The 16,753-nt window shown below is 43.1% G+C and overlaps 1 protein-coding gene across 1 annotated transcript; it reads right to left on the reverse strand.

Annotated features, from left to right (window-relative positions):
- Positions 1-13,800: 13,800 nt before the first annotated feature.
- SOX14 (SRY-box transcription factor 14) lies at positions 13,801-14,523 on the reverse strand. Its single transcript, XM_065410525.1, has one exon. The coding sequence runs from the start codon at positions 14,521-14,523 to the stop codon at positions 13,801-13,803; it is 723 nt and encodes a 240-aa protein (XP_065266597.1).
- Between the last annotated feature and the right edge of the window lie 2,230 nt (positions 14,524-16,753).

The raw sequence follows: 16,753 nt of genomic DNA on the forward strand, positions 1-16,753 counted from the left end.
GATGTCACTGATGAGGATCTTGCTATACTCATCACGGAAATGCTCTTCAAGGAAAAATCACTATTAAAGGAGTCACTCATCCACCTGCCAAAGTGACCTGCAAATAAAGGAGAAAAAAGATTTTGTGGCCTTATTTTTTGCTTCTTCATGAAGAAGTCCTGAAAAGCTGAGGAGGAGGCATTTTTTCTTTGAGCTTTTCAATTAGAAATTCAGTTCTTCTCTTCCATGAATTGTATGGACCAATGCAGAACTAGTGAAATTATAACATCCCAAGAGACGGACAACTGAGCACCTCCAAGGGGAAAGAATGTTTTAGTCAGGCTCTGAGTGAGTGGGTTCCCTCTCCCCTACTCTTAATGTCTATTTAACGCCAATGTTCAATCAATATGTGGGAGAAAGAAAGTCTCAGATAAAGGTTCAGCACCCTTTCTTCTTTATTTATCATGTGGAGATGAGCCTAATATTAGAGCTGCATAAAAAAATACCACAAGGTTTTGTGAAAAAAAATTCATCAAGATTTCAAACTTCAAAAATTTCAAGTAGCTCTATAAGCTATCACACACACACACACTGCAAAAACAATTACCAAAAAAAAAAAGTCAGAATTTCAAAACTTGGGGAAATGATATGAACTGGACCCAATATGCATCCAGCAATCCCTCCATCAAAATCAGGAAAGACCAGTGTAGCAGGGTGGTCACTCGCTCCAGCCCAGAAAGGGTTAAAGCCAGCCCTGGGAGAGGGCTGAGGCTGGGAAGGAAAGCCTGGGCTGATTGGGGAAGGCAGTAACAGCTGGGGCCACTCCCTAATCAGGCCCAGCTGGTCCCTATAAGAGGCTGTGAGCCAGAAGCCCAAACAGTCTCTCTCTGCCTTCAGAGAGAGAAGGGCCTGGCTGCTGGGAAGCTCAGGGTGCCTAGAGTGAGGCAGGGCTGGGGAAAGCCAGAGGGGCTGGGGAGCTCCAGGCTGGCAACTCCCCAGGCTGCAGGGCCTTGTCCAAGGCCCCAGAGAGGCACTGGGTTCCAGAGAGGGGCAGCAGGTCCAGACCCAACCTTGCCTATGATGGGTGGCTTATACTGCAGTCTGCCCCAGGGAGTGGGGCTAGATGGTGACTGGCAGTAGCCTTACACTGAGGCAAGGTGGGGTTAGTGGGTGGGGGTTCCCTGGGGAGGGGATACCCAAAGAGAAAGGGGTTACTGCCCGCGGGCAGCCCACGGCAGAAAGGGGCACCAGGTCCTGGGGAGGGACACGGGGGCCAAGTGGGCGAGGCGGATCACCGGCCTGCAGAGGGCGCTCTAAGGCTGGCAGAGCTAATTCCCATGGACGACCAGCAGGAGGCGCCGCAGGGGTGAGTCCACACTCTTACAACCAGACATGATAACCCAGATATTTCTGAGATTAAAGCATGAGCAGATACATAAATAAAGGTCCAGTCCTCCTTTACATATCAGAAAGGAACCCAAAGGGGAACAAACACCCAGCCCCCATTCCATTTTGAAATTAGCTGAGTTGTCCATATGGGAGGTGGGACACTGTCTTTAGAATCTATGCTATGAAGAGCCACAGGAGATCTCTGAAGAGAAAGGAACTACAGGGCAAATGAACACCCCAGCTATCCGCCTCAGTAATTCGATGTGGAACACATTTTTCACATTTGTGGCGGCCACAAGCTTCTGTCTTCTCTCCTCACATGACTGGTTTCTTCCATCACAGTCAGCTCCTCTGCACCTTGGCTGGCTCTGCCAGACAGCAACCTGCCTCTTGTTCAGGAGCAGTGATCAGTGGTGTATCTATCTCTGGAGCGTTGATCCAGCGGTAGTGTAGACATAGCCTAAGAGTGCTCTAAACCAGTAAAGGCAAAACCTGACCTTCTCCATACTAGTGGCCCGGCCTTTTGGGGGAATGAATACCATCTGATAAGAAGAAACAACTTGTCAGTTTCTCCTGGACTGTGGACCTTTAGATGTCATTGACTTCCACATCAGTTGGTGAAAACACTCCACTTTCCCCCATAGTCTTCATCTGCCCTGTTATCTGCTAGGAAGGGCATATTCTCCACCAGCCTCAGAGTCTCCCTAGAAGAGGCCAAGGGAGAAGAGGAGTACCCTTTCCATTACATGCGGCAGATTTGTTTGCTTATTTCCTTGTCCATGATTGCTGGCTTGGTTTGGACTCATGGATTTCTCTCCAGTGTTTCTCAGGATTCTACACTTTGTTGTTAATGAAGATTTTTAATGGGGGGCCCTCTTCTTTTTGGATCTTACACTGCAGCACTAATACTGGGGGTGTGGTTTGTTTCCAGGTCATTGCAGTTTTCATGGCTTGGTGCGCAGGTGCCGCTCGACCTACTCTTTGCAGCTCAACAGCAACAAGAGTTTGGCCCATCCCAGCTGCTGCTGATTTTAATTTACAGCAGCTGCCCGTGCAGCTCCTGTGAGGCTGCTCCCACTGGGGTCAATTCGGAAAATTGCCTATAGCTGAGATATGCGAAGGAGCCTAATAGAGTTAGATGCCCTGCCCCTTGGGTTCCTTTACAAACCCCAGCCTGTGTGATCTGTTTTGCACATGCACTTTGCCTTGATGTGTGTCATCTGCACGTCTTCCAATCAAATGCATGCCCATCTCCTCTCTGTGCTCAGTTTGCACACGCATTGATGTATTCTTTCAAAACCCCAGCCTTGGAGTGTGTATGTGTGCATATATCTCTGGATAGAGGGAGCTCACATGATGACATTGTGTAGTGTAAAGGTTTTATTAGCAGGATGTCCACATTACTCATTGGTGGAGAAGCCACGAGCAAATTATGCAGTCATCCTAACGGGTGCCAATAAAATATTTATATAACAATGCGTCATTACACATTCTGTACACGCTCATTACACATTCTGTACATGCTATATATTTTACAGGCAAACTATTTGAGAGTTGATTATTAATGGGCCCGATCCTGCTCTCACTGATGTCAACAGCAGTTTTGCCATTGTTTCCAATGAGAGCAGGCCTGATGTTGGTTGTCTTGCATATTTCTCCAACTCTCAGGACAGGTTCCCATAGTAGCAGCTGTCCAGCTGTAACAGGAAAATTGTAACTAATATGTTTCAGAGAACCTATTAAGCTTACCTAAAATAGTTTCCCCTTACATAACAATGCCGCAATGTTATGGTTTGATATCTGACAATCTACTGAGGTCCTTATACGCTTGGAAAAGAGATTCCTCCTGGATTTCCAATAGAATAAAACTCCTTCATGGGTCACAAAATACGGGACTCAAACCTGTTCCTGGTCCAGAAGAGAATATTGCCTGTCCAGAGTTGGCACCAGTTTAATTTTGGAGGGGACAGCCCACCTTTGGAAGACAAAGCACAAGATGTTTCTCTGGCAGGCTAATTTCATTTTAAATGTGGCTGCTTGAAGCTACCCAGAGGTTTGGTCCATTGTCCCTCATTTCAAAGGACATTGCTCATTTCAGTCCCAAAGTTAATTATGTTCCACAAAAATATAACAGCTCCTCACTTTTCCCATGGAAAATGATTTACGCCAGCAAGATATGGTCATGAGACTGGGGCTGTAGAAAGGAAGGAATCCCACAGTTTTTCAAGTTTCCTTAATGAATAATTGTTCTCTGTCCCCCATTTCAAGCCCTTGCCCCATATTACACCCCACAATGGATCCTGACAGGTTGGGGTGGGGGGAATTAGGATAAAAGAAGAAGTCATACTTAGGATGAATCAGTGGGCAGAGTGCAGGTGAGGCCATCAAGAGAACATGAACACTGTAATTTATCCCATAGCTATACAATTTATCATATGACTCCACAGTGTCTTAAATGGACACAGCAGCATGTGGCCTTGCAGAAGAGAAGGGATTGAAAGAGCAATTTACTTACCGAATCTAGTAGGTGATGCGGTCCTGTGTGATCAAATCTTTCCATAGCAAGACCGGGAAGTCCAAAGACACCTCCAAGCAAACAGCTCAAGAGAGAGCAGGCTCGGTTTCAATGGATTTTTCACAGAACCAGGGATAAAAAGAAAAATTAAGAAGCACCTCCAAAATGACACAAATGTTTAATTATATAAAAATGTTTTTAATTGATATTTGCTCAAAAGTGATGTTTTAAAACGATTTAAAAATTAAACATCATGTGACAGTATTCAAACTCCAGACCAATATAGGTTTGTTTTTTTTCCAGTTCCTTTGGTCCTAACCCAGCTCTCATGGAAGTCTATGGCAAAATTCCCATAGATTTAAATGGGAGCTGGACTGGGCCTTTGTTTAATTTTCTCATTTTAGAATCTTACTGGCAACGAGATCCTTAAGAAAGTTTATTCCAAAATGAAAATGAAAGCCAAGATAAAGGAAACATATTACATGATCTGAACTGTAACATCCAGTGCATTAAGACATTGAAACTAAACCTGTCTTGCTTCCACTAGTGTTTGCATTTTAAGGAAACCTTTTTAAAGGATCGTCTTTAGGAACCTTCTTCCAACGGCCTATTTTTTAAAGAGTTCTTCATGGCAATATTATTATTAATTATGTTATGTGATATTATGATGTGTTTATTCAGGTACAGGTTTGAAACACAAAACAGATTTAACATCTACAGGTCTCACTTACAGTGTGGACTCTGGTAACTTCAATCTTTGATCTGGTTTATATTTTTATAGTGGATCTACATGTGGAAGGTCTCCACTGAGTTGCTGATATCTATGTTATTGCTGGGTTGTTTGATCTGAGATTAATTGATGGAGCTGTTTAGTTATATGTGTATTTTTAAAAGATTGTCAAGGATGCCCAGAGCACTGAATGGGACTCTTTAAACAGAAAATAGTAAAAATCAAATTAAATAAATATGGTTTTGTACAATGAAAAGGCAACTTTTAAAATGGCTTTTACAACAATATTTGGGTTAGAAATTTACGTTGTTTCACCCCGTCCCATTTTCAAACTCTGGAAAGCCCTCCAGAAAATTACTTACATAAGCTAACAGGAAGCCTGATGCTGCAACCTTTTTCTTAGGTGAGTAATCCCACTGACAACTGTAACTATGCAACTGAATAAGGGCTGTCAAATCCAGACCATGGTGGAGAGCTACCCATTTCCAGCAATGTATAGCACTGCCTAATACACACAGGCAGTAGGGATAAGCAAGAGCTTGCATATAGTGGATTTGCTTTAATAGTATGCACTGCTGCCAATAGGAAAAATTCATTCATTGCTGTAGCTGGTTACTATTTACAAAAAGGAAATTGTAGCTCAGTTCCATGTCCTTCACTGAGTGAATATATATATATATATATATATATATATATATATATATATATATATATATATATATATGCCCTTCCTTGAGTGGAAAATTGAAAATTACTTAAAATTCATTTATAGCTATATAAAATCTTCCATAAATTTTAATACAAGGGACATTTAATTTCTTTAACACTCTCTGCCTGTACACACACACACGCATATTATAAAATACATCTAAAATCATATATATACACACTTGCTTCAGTTTTGAAACATTGTGTCTATATATAGAGAGAGACGATGTGTATATACACACTATATATGTACATTGTATATATGAATACTCTATAGACGTATACAGCATATATGTATGTTGTGTGTATGCATATAATAAATGTGTTTTTATATTTGTGTATCTCATACATATATATATATATACAATGTATATATTATATACTTATATATAGTGTATATATATATACTATAATATACAGTGTGTACATGTGTGTGTATGTATGTACAAAATCTCTCAAAATTGAAGCAAAAACGTGTATTTAAAATACTGAACATTCTCCTAAAGTTCATAATGTAAAATACACAAGGGGAAAACCTTCTTCTCTTTACCTACTTCAACTCAATCTCTCTTTCTTCTTTTTTTTAAAGGAAACTTCATTGTATATTCTAGAAAAGTATATTGGTGGGGAAGGTTTAACAGAGCCAGGGAGAATGTGCAAGGAGTGAGAAAGTGAATTGATGGATGGATGGTTAAATGAATATAAATGAACTGATACCTTTACAGGAAAATAACATTTCTTTTCTTTTTTTATTCTATAGATCAGTGGGTTTTGTATCTGTAATTCTTTCATATCAGCAAAGAGGAAATAAACTCCCATGTAAATCATTTTCCCCCCATCTGGAAGCATATTAAAACCATGCCATTTTTTTTCTTTTAAGCAGAGCCTTTTTCCCTATTTGCTTATCAGTTCATCCACCATTACATTTTAAATGAAATTGCAAGACCCCCCCCCCCCTTCCTTCCCCCAAATTCCAGGCTGATGTAGAAAAGTGGGAAGCAGACTTTTCTTGCTTTAGAATAGTGACCTAGATTCAATTACAGATAGCCCTAGAGGAGAAGATGACACCTTACCATTTTCATAGAGGTCCTCTTAAAAAATTAGAAAAACAAAAAACCTCCCCTCCCCCCAAAAACCAACACACCAAAAAAAAAAAAAAAAAAAAAAAAAGAGACAAACAAACAGTAACCCTGAATGGAAAGAAATGTGTTTATTTCAACTTTGGCTTTTGTCTCCCTCTTGCTTAACCTCAATGCCATGTCTGGGCTACAAAACCCACAATGGTTCTTCCAAGGGGCTGGCTATGCTCATGAAAATGACATGTTGAAAGTATTTTTCCGTGTGTGTGTGTACATTAAAGATGCACATGGAGCCAGATAAAAATTTAACCGCCAGAAAGAGGCCTATTTGTTTGACTGTCACCGCCAAACAAAAATCCAACTAATTACATTATAAAGACACACGTATTACAATTACGATGAGGCAGAAAGAAGCTTTGAAGAGCCCAGTGTATTTTTTGTAACTGTGGTTTCCCTCGTTACTCTGAAATATTTACTAGGAGGGGACAGTACTGTGATCCTCGCTTATTGACTTTTATCACTAAATTAGGCATATAAATGACCTGAAAGCGGTGTCTGTCGTATTAAATTAAAAAATAAATAAAGAACAATTACTCTCTCTTCTTTTTTCCCTCCCTTCTCTGATCTCAGCCTGAAAGGAGCCTGGGTGAGATAAGAGAGATTGGATTCACTTCTGGAGCTGCTCTCGGTTTGTTCTGCTGAAATAAAATAGACTAAGAAACACTTGACTAGGGAGCTAGTCCGTTCATATTCATGCACAGCTCCCTTTTTGTGTGTGTGTGTGTTAGTGTTTCTGAAAAGGAGAGGGCTCCTGGTTTTAAGGGTAGAAAATAAGGTGTGGAAATTTAGCAACCTTTGCTCTCTTTTGTAGGGAAATCTCCAAAAAAAAATATCAAATTTATGTTTTTATTTTGCCTAGTCTGATTGACCCCTTTAAAATAAGGGCTTTGGGAGAAATAAGCTACCTATTATACACATAATGTGCAAATGACTTTATTGAGGTAACAGCAACATACACACGTGCGTGGAACTGATTGCTATGTATGTATGATCTGGAGGCACACACGGGTTGTTCCCGAAACAGTGATAACGGGGGAGATATGTGCTGTTGCGGGGAGCCGGGGGGGGGGGAGTGGTTCTTTCACAGTGCTCTCTCTGGTGCAGTTGTTTCTTCAAACTCCTTCTGTCCAGGAGGGGCAAGGCGCTAAACTGGGCACTGGGGGGCATAAGATGGGAGCGTCTGGGGCAGGAAGGCTTTGCAGTGAAGCCACTCTGGCGCAGGGCGGATTGTTTCGTTTCAAAGCGGGGCTGTGCATGCTTTGGGAAGCGATGTTCAAAATATAATCTTCATATTCAGTTCAATGGAGTATCCTTATAATTTACGGCACCAAGATAAGGCTGGAGGATGTAATAAAAAAAAATCTGAAGCCGTCCTTTCACACACACACCCCATATTGAATTGCACCTTGGGCAACAGTGCGGAATCCAGAATCTTAACTTCGCTCAACATATGTTTCTAGCAGATAAGTAAACAATCTGGACGTGAAATGAAAATTTTAATTAATGCAGTAATGCTATTACACCTCAAGTGTGCAAATCCCATTGCCTTGCACTGTGACAATGGGTTGGGGGGGAAAACACACACAGACAACAACCACAAGCAAATTCTAATCGGGGTTTGCTTTTCACTCAGCTCCAATTGTTTTCATAGTTTGTTTCCTTTGAATTAATCTCATCTTATATTTCAATAATTACCAGCTACTCATCTCTCCCTCCTCCCCCTCTTTCTCTCACACACTCAAAGAGGCTCTTTTTCTCTGTCTCTCTCCTCCTTAATTTGGCATCAACCTGCATTTAATTTCTGGGCGCTTCATGTACAAATATTTGGTTGTTGGAATGTGATCTTTACAGACCCTGCACGTTATTTCTTGTTTAGCTATTCAAATGTGGCGTGTTCAGGAATAATGAAGTATTTTGTTATTTGCCCTAATAAAAAAAGGGCCGGCTTTTCCCTTTGATGTTCCTATAAAACAACCCCAGCTGAAACAGAGGCGTGTGAACGAATGGAAGAAAGGCAGGAGGTAAAATTAAAGAACGAAGGGGGAAAGATCAATTACAAACGCATCCAAAGCACCATCAGGGACTCCTTCTCTCGCTCCGAATTTAAAAGTAGGGACATGTCTGGAGAACAATTTTAACTTCAGGTGTCATTTGCAGACTAGAGAACTCTTGTCTCCCTGGCCAGCCTCTCTGCGCTTTTCCCCTCCGCTCCCTTTGTTTGCTTTAACTCCCCAGTCACATTATTTTTTATCATTCTTCCCCCTCCTGTAGCTTCACTGGATTGCGCCCAATGTGTCTCTAGGTTTCGCACCTTTTCGCCCCCACTCGCTTTCCGTTGCGCCCCCTTTTCTAATATCTCTATTCCTCGCACGTCCTTGTTTAATACCCTTGCACCTGCTCTTTGTTTTAAAGCACAGACTGTCGCTTTCCACACTTTTGATCTCTTCTTTTGCTGTTCAGTTTCCCCACCCATTGTCCCTTTCTCACCTTGACGGCCCTGCTTCCCATCTGGATGATACAGATTCACATTTTTTCCAGGCTCATTCCACAATTCTAAAGTCTCACGTGTGACTGTGTGTGTGTGGTTTGCTTCAATTTCATTCGGTTTAAAAATGAAAGTGCAATTTTTTGCTGATTCTTTCCTTACCCATCATGTCCCCCACTTCCACCCCCACCCCATTTTAAAAAGTAACCCACTTGGGGTTGAAAGGGAGAGCAAAGATAAAGAGGAGAGATTGCAGCTTCGATTGCAGGCATTTAGCAAGGTGTAAAAAGACCTCGCTTATTTTAGGCGTGGAAAAAACTTGTGGGATTTTTTAAAATATTACACTCCTTAAGTACATTCACCTCCCTTCTATGTCTGGATCTTAAAGATCACATCCCATTCAGAGAAAGCTGAGGGCTTGCGTTGTTTATTTGATTTGTAATATGAGGACACGTTCTCACCTGCACAACTTTACATCATACCTTTGAAGTTACTGCAACGGCAAAGCACATGCGTATGTATAATCTAGATAAGGATTACATATGTAGAACGGACAGCTCAAAATTCTCAGCCTTCTATTGATGGCCGCTATGGATTTTCGCTGTTTAATTATCTAAGAGGTATGTGTGTGTGGGGGGGGGGTGTTTTTGTTTCTTAAATTCATGAGGTATTTAGAACACAGGATGAAGGTATATTTCTGATCACCAGCTTTTAAACAGTGCAATCAAGGACTGTAGCCAGGAGGTCGGGGCTTGAATAAAACCGGAAAATCAGAATTGAAATCTTTTTGATGTTTCAAAGTCTCTTTGAATGGCTTTGATACACTCAATATCAAATTTACTCTGCTATTATCACTAATAACCAGAAATAAGTAATATCTCTCAAAGACTTCTTATGGCTTAATGTGTCCTTTAAAATAAAGTTTTTAACACCATGTAATGCTTCTCTGTGTATCCTACCTCTCTGACACACGCACAGCAAAGTTCTTAAACAATTAAGCATTTATACTTGTAACCACATTAGGGATATCTACTTTTTTTCCTTCTGATTTCTTTTGGGCGGGTAGGGGAGAAGAAAATTATTTTGACTAGCTACCTGGTTTTCTCTCTCTCTCTCTCTCTCTGAGGCCAGAACCCTAAACAAAATCAAACGACTCTTCGGGGAGGTTTATTATTGGGCTTTTAAAGAAATGGAAAAGCAATCATCTTAACGCGTTTGTGTAATTCGCTTGACAGGAGGAAATACGGTTTATGGCAGCAGAGAGAATTGCTTAAAATAAGTTACTCCACGAAAACAAACCGGATGAGCCCCCTAATCCTTCTGCACTAGGTTACTTGTTAATTTCAAGGCAGCAGGAAAGCAATCGAAACAGTGACAAGTGTTTAAAGCTCAATGCAACGGCTACTGCCTGACAAAGTCCCTCCTTCACTTGATCTCTCTTTCATTTTCAGGTAGATTTTAAAATGAAACAACTTTGCAGCTCGCTCCTTGCTAGCCCGCCCGGGTATGCTTTTTGGCTGTACTCCGTGCGGGCTATGCAGAGTACTCCCCACCCAAGGAAGAGGTTGAGATCCAGCAAAGACCTTGAGTCGTCCCATCTCCTCCCAATATTCTTTTGGAGCGGGCTGAAGGCGTGGCGTCTAACACCCCTGCAGCCTCTGTGTAATGATTTTATTGCAAGAGGCAGACAGTTGTGGGGGAACAGGTTTGACAAGGAGCAGCATTTTCCCCCTCTAGGGAATATCTTTTTTTTTGGTCTCCTTTTGACATCCAAGTCGGTAATCGGTTCATTTCGGTGTCAGAACGATTATTTAATATGTTTATCTCCACGAGTAAAATAGCTGCACACCTGCAGACGGAGAAGCCAGTTGACGGGATAATTTGGCTGAGTCAAGGGCGGGGAAATGTGCTGCCGAGGTGAAGAGAGACATGGAAATCGGTGAGAGAGAACAAGAGAGGAAAGACCGATCTTAAAGCGTTCCCCTCTGTAGCTTTTCTACGTGATTTGGTGCATCAAGCCATCAAGGGGGTGTTATTTTGCCCAGAATATTTTGCCCAGGCTCATTTCTGTTGGGGGAGGGGACTTACCCCAGTATCCTTCCCTTTAAAACCTCCCCACGAGCTTCACTTCCCAACACGTTAGGGTGGGAAAAGTGGACAAGATCTTGACCCTCGGAACAGATTTGCCCTGCCCAGCCTAATCCACCCTACCAGGAAGGGAGTCAGTGGCTAAAGCCTCCATACCTATCTACTGCGGGGGCGGGGGGCTCTGCAAAAATACCCTGGTGTGCTCAGTTCTGTAGGTGGGGGGGGGCGGGTTCTGCCCTCCTCTCCCCCCGTCTCCCCTTTTTTCTCCAAAGTCTGGTGGGGAGAAGGCAGCAGCAGATTGGGCCCAGCTCTGTCTCAGACCACTGTAAAACTAATCTGGGTAGATGTTAAAGGACACTGAGCTATGAGTGTTATCACAGAGCCTGACAGCAACTGTCAGCTGGGGTTAAATCAGCGAAGGAATCCACCAGGCTCCCAGCTCCTGCCTCTCCTTCTCAGAGTCACGCCGGGGTCCTTTCACTGGGGCTTTCCCTGAGTGTCCCAAAGCACCGTGCCCCTGATTGCAGCCCTAGTCAAGCCAGTTCCCTAATTGTCCTGCTTTGTAAGCGTGCTTTGTCATGCTAAACAAGCGTGGTCCAGCCATTCTAACCTCCCTTTTCAAACCCTTTCTCCTCTGTTCTTTTGTCTACCTCCGCCCGATCTCCCATTTATTTATCTATCTATTATTTATATGCTTACCCTTCCATTGAGGCCCCATGTATGTTAATTGTGTTATGCCATTTAATTCTAACTCCGGTCTCAAAAGAGCACTTCATGAGAAAAGCATCTACAACACGGATCGCTTTGCCATTCAGCTCAAACCAGATGGACAACTGCGACTTTTTTTTTCCAAAATGAAAATCCCTCCCTAACAAAGGGGACCTGATGAATAGCCCCCCAAACATTGCTAATTGCTCAGGACAATATGCTAATCCGCTGTTTTCGGCTTCGGCAGGCTGCTTATATTGGGTGGTAAAAGTTACATTGAACGCTGCTGAGGGAGAAAAAGAACTGACCGCTTACGAAGGCGGATGCCACACACGCTCGCCGAGAGAGGGAAAGGGAGACAGACCAAAAAAAGATGTTGAGACGTTTAAAGGGGCCGGGCATTTGGCGAAGCAAGTGACTCGCATCAAAGCATAACTCCGAGCTGCTCATAGCTACCTGTGCAGGCCAGTCCCCTTCCCCGACAGGCCAGCCAACCACATGGGTTTTGTCCGCAAAAACTTTCTCCTGAAGGAGGCTATTAAAAAAACGAGGCGCCGTGGATCCGAAATAGAGACATTGTCGCCCTGATTCTGTCTATTGTCAATTTATATTCTTTTCTCCTGCAGCCAGGAAACAAGAGGCAATGCCAAGGAGCCTGGTTTTGAAACCTTGGGGAAAGTCCTGATAAATCAGCTAAGTTAGACTTGGCTATGAACTGATATCTCCAATAGATCAGGTACTCCAACCTCTCCTGAAAGCAGATGAGACACACGCCGTCCTCTCCCGTGTATTACTGAGTCAATTTGTTTCACTTTTAGCGAATAATTGAACATAAGAAGTGGTTATTAAAATCTGTGTAGGGATAAACCAGTCAAAGTGAAACCGCAGCAAAAGGCTTCTTAGTTACCAGTGGAGATGAGATTAAAAATTATGTATACCTATAATCTCTAAATGCCCCGATCCTGCCAAAACGCAGGTGAGTAATATTACTCAAGTGAGTAGTCCCACTGAATTCACGTAGGGACCCTCACCCGTGTAGCGTTACTCACCTACCTACGTTTTTTCCCCCAGGATCGGGCCCTAAAATGCTTTCCTGGCCAGAAGCATCTGAGCTAGTCCCATTCAACTCAGTCTTTTAAGCTTTGCTTTCGTGCTTTTAGGAGGAAGTTTGTCAAAATTGGGATTTTATTCAGACCACATGGTTTGCTTGTTTAATGACAGATTGTCTTTATTCAAAATGTCTTTGTTCAACAAATGAACAGGTTAACGAGGTAAAATCCTTCTGGATACATTTTTCAAAGACATGGTTGAAACATATTGAAATTACCATCTTTTTTAAAGTCTTATTCTTATTTGTTTATTTAGTTATTTTTACAATTCTACTGCCTGACTTCATACCTGACGCTCTGTCTAAAATGAACTTAGGTCTAGTTGCACTGGATCACACAAATTGAAAGACTATCTGTTTTAAATTAAGCAAACACTATCATATCATGTTGTAAAGAGAAACGTTTCCCTTTTCTGTAACTTTTAAGAGCCTTTTTGACATGAAAAGCAATTTTTACCTATTAGTGCTTGATGGCAAAATATATATATATATAATATAACACAGCTAATCTTGTCTTTTAATGTGCAAAAGGAAATAATAATAATATTAATAAATACCAGGACTTCAGAAATTCAAGTCCAAATAACAGCAGATAATATAGAACTCATATACATTAATATAATAAATAAAACTCAAAACCGCCTAGCCTTTAGTCCAAAAGGGCAGGTCAAGATTTAACACATTTACAGTTCTTACAGGTTTCTGCACCTAGCTGAGCCTCCAGTTCCAGTTTCCCCAGGCTGAGAGAGAAATCTTTGTTTGTTTAATTTGACTAGAGAGTCTCTGAGTTCCAAGAGAAGTCTTTCTGTCTTTCCCCAGGTGCCATCAGATACACTGGCATCATTCTCCCATGCAGGTGGCTTTTTGCTTCTGCAGTTTCTATGTACATGCCCATGAGTGAATTCAAGTTCTGACTGCAAACCAAGTCTCGCTTGCGGGTATGTGGGTGTGTTACATGGCAGTCGCATGTGCTGAAGAATAGGGGTCTATTCCAGTCTTGGTCATGCCTGGGAATAATATGTAGGCAACTGGAGGTTGCAAACTGGAAGCCGACCAAGCTGTACAGTTACAGGGCACCACATACCCAGGGTTAGTTGGCGAAGGGTGAGTATGGGTGTGCTGGCTGGGACAGCTCAAGCTGCCGAACGCCCCGCTCTGGTATCCCAAGGTGGAGGCGTAGGGCAGGGTGCTGGTGGCTAAGGTGTGGGGCACCTCGGTCATCTTCTGGATAGCGCTGGAGCTGAACTGGCTGGGGTCAAGTAAGGAGTAGGGTGCGGAGGTGGGAGGCAGGAAAGCCCTAGCCTTCTCCGGGGAGCTCAGCAGAGCGTCCGTGGCTCCCACAGGCAGCCCGGCCGCCTTTAGCGGGTCCGTGTCGCCCAGGTAAGGCAAAGGGAAGACATACCTGTCCTTCTTGAGCAGGTTCTTGGGCTTGCGCCGGGGTCTGTACTTGTAGTCAGGATGCTCCTTCATGTGCTGCGCCCGGAGCCTTTTGGCCTCGTCGATGTAGGGTCGTTTCTCAGCCTCCGACAGCAGCTTCCACTCCGCGCCCAGCCGCTTGCTAATCTCCGAGTTGTGCATTTTAGGGTTCTCCTGGGCCATCTTCCGCCTCTGGCCCCGGGACCACACCATGAAGGCGTTCATGGGTCTCTTGATGTGATCGGTCGGCTTGGACATGGTGCTGTGGGGTGGGGGTCGCTCTGAGGAGTCACAGCGGGGCTGGGCTCACCTAGCCGACTCGCCTGCCTTGCCTCCCAAAAAGAACCCCAAAACTCTCAGCTGATCATACCAGTTCTCCGGCAAATCCACCACAGGCAGTTACGGGGAGGGGAAAGGTGTCAACGGAGGAGGAGGGGAGGGGGTAAGAAGACAAGAAGGAGAAAAGAAGTGAAAAAAGAAATCCAGGAGTGTCTCGGGTCGGAGTGATCAGTCTCTCAAGTGTTTGTGTACGGGAGAGAGAGAGGGAGGGATGGCTTTTGTGATGAGATGCTGCTGCCGAAGGTGTCTAGCCCTGCAAAGCACCTGGCTGGGAATGAGGAACAGCCGAGGACCAGGAGCCAAAAGCGGTGAAGTTCAAAGGCTAGCCTGCTCCGGACTGCACGCAATCTGACATAATCGCAGGGCGTTCACTCCCTAACCTGAGCGCCCAATCAGCTTGGAGAGAAGAATACCTTAAAAAGAGACAGTCTGAGAGTGAAGAGAAAGGGGGGCAGGCACTAAATACACGGGATTAAAGGGAATGTTTTTGTTAGACGTTGTGCTAATAGCACCAAATGAAACTCCGCACGCCTCCTCGCTAGAGTTCCGGGCTGCTGGGGAGAAATGGGATGTATTGTACCAGCCACACAAGAAACAAAAAATAGCCGTGTGTGAGTTTGTAAATCGGGCACCACAAGTCAAATGCAAGGCAGCATTTCCCCTTCCTCGCCAACCTCGGGGACAAACACAATCCCAGGGCGCAGCTAGCAGCATTTCTTTCGAAAAATTAAAACCGACAACTAGATACAGTATATACTATTATGGCTGTTACAAAATACTTGCAAAATACAGGTACATCTATGCATTCACATTCTATGTCTAACGGCAAAGCATGCCAATCTAACCTCTCTACCTATACATACTGTACCTATATACATCATGTATCAGTCCCGTGCATACCTGTTCAATATTCATTAGAGGAAGTAAGACAAATGGCAAAAGGGGGTTGATATAAAAGATAAACTAGTGTTTGATTATGGGGAGAACAGTTAACCTTACACCAGCAGTTTAACAAGGCTCTTCTTTCTTTCTTTCTTTCTTTCTTTCTTAAGCCTCCAGATTTATTTTAAATTGGAAAAATGAAGTCCACTAGTTGGATGAATTAGATGGATTGGCGCCGGGATTGGCCCGGTGTCTGGGGTAATAACACTTGGTACCTTGCTTTTGTGCTGCTTGGAGAATGGTGTGTTTCTATTCTCTGGTGGTTTGCGTTTTTTTTTTTTTAAAATAGGTTATAATTCTTCGGGTAAGGAACACTAAATAACCCTAGGAATCAACCTGCATGCCTGTTTTCTTTGAATAATTGCCTGCCTAATGTGAAATGCCCTTGGGGGAAATATTTATTAAATGGAAACAATTGTCCCGAGTCCCTGTAGGGACTGGGTTTGTTAAAGGGTTATTGGCAACTGCACCTGCCAGGTTTAAAAGACTCGTCTAAAATAACGCTTAAGCACCTTCAGTTGTTCCTATATGCAGCTTTAATAATCAATTTAAAATAGAATCTGGAGGGGAGAACTCTACCAATCTGACAGCTCTAAATATTTGCTAGTTATCTTTCTCTCTCTTTTAATCGACCCTTCCAGACTGGATAGTCTACGTTCAGTTAAATTCACCAAAAAATCTCTCCACCTCTCAGTGCAGACCTTTAGAACCTCGTTAAAGCAGGGGACATGGAAACACGTCAATATATAACTTAGCTGCAAAGTCTTTAGCCTGTATTTTCACAACAGCCCCCAATACAAATTATAACAACGCAAATCCATCTGCCGATACATGTAGTGGGTGCCTATATAGACTGGAGATAGCTGCGAAGATCGGAGTCTTTAGGGGGTCTCCCCCCCGTTTTCACTGAAATTATAGCCCTGTTCCCTGGTTTCTGCTTTTCCCACACTTGGAGTCTCCAATAAATTAGTTCAATTCAATGTCAGTGCTAAAGCGATGCGGGGAATGATTTAAAGTCCATTCACCTGTACGGGTTTGCCCGGCGCCCGAGGCGTCACCTGCTACTTAGACTGTACTTGTGCATTTAGCAAGATCTGAACAGATTTTTCGTTATACACAGAATCTACGCGTTGTGCATTTCTCAGGACTCAGAGATTTTTTTTTTTTTTTTTTTTTTTTTTTGCTACGAAGCCACGCTGCAAATTAA

This window comes from Emys orbicularis, chromosome 9 (genome assembly GCF_028017835.1).
Source record: "Emys orbicularis isolate rEmyOrb1 chromosome 9, rEmyOrb1.hap1, whole genome shotgun sequence".
Lineage (NCBI taxonomy): Eukaryota > Metazoa > Chordata > Testudines > Emydidae > Emys > Emys orbicularis.

Bases quoted from the DNA above. Each gene is read 5' to 3' on its own strand.
- SOX14 (XM_065410525.1), bottom strand. From the start codon at position 14,523: ATGTCCAAGCCGACCGATCACATCAAGAGACCCATGAACGCCTTCATG.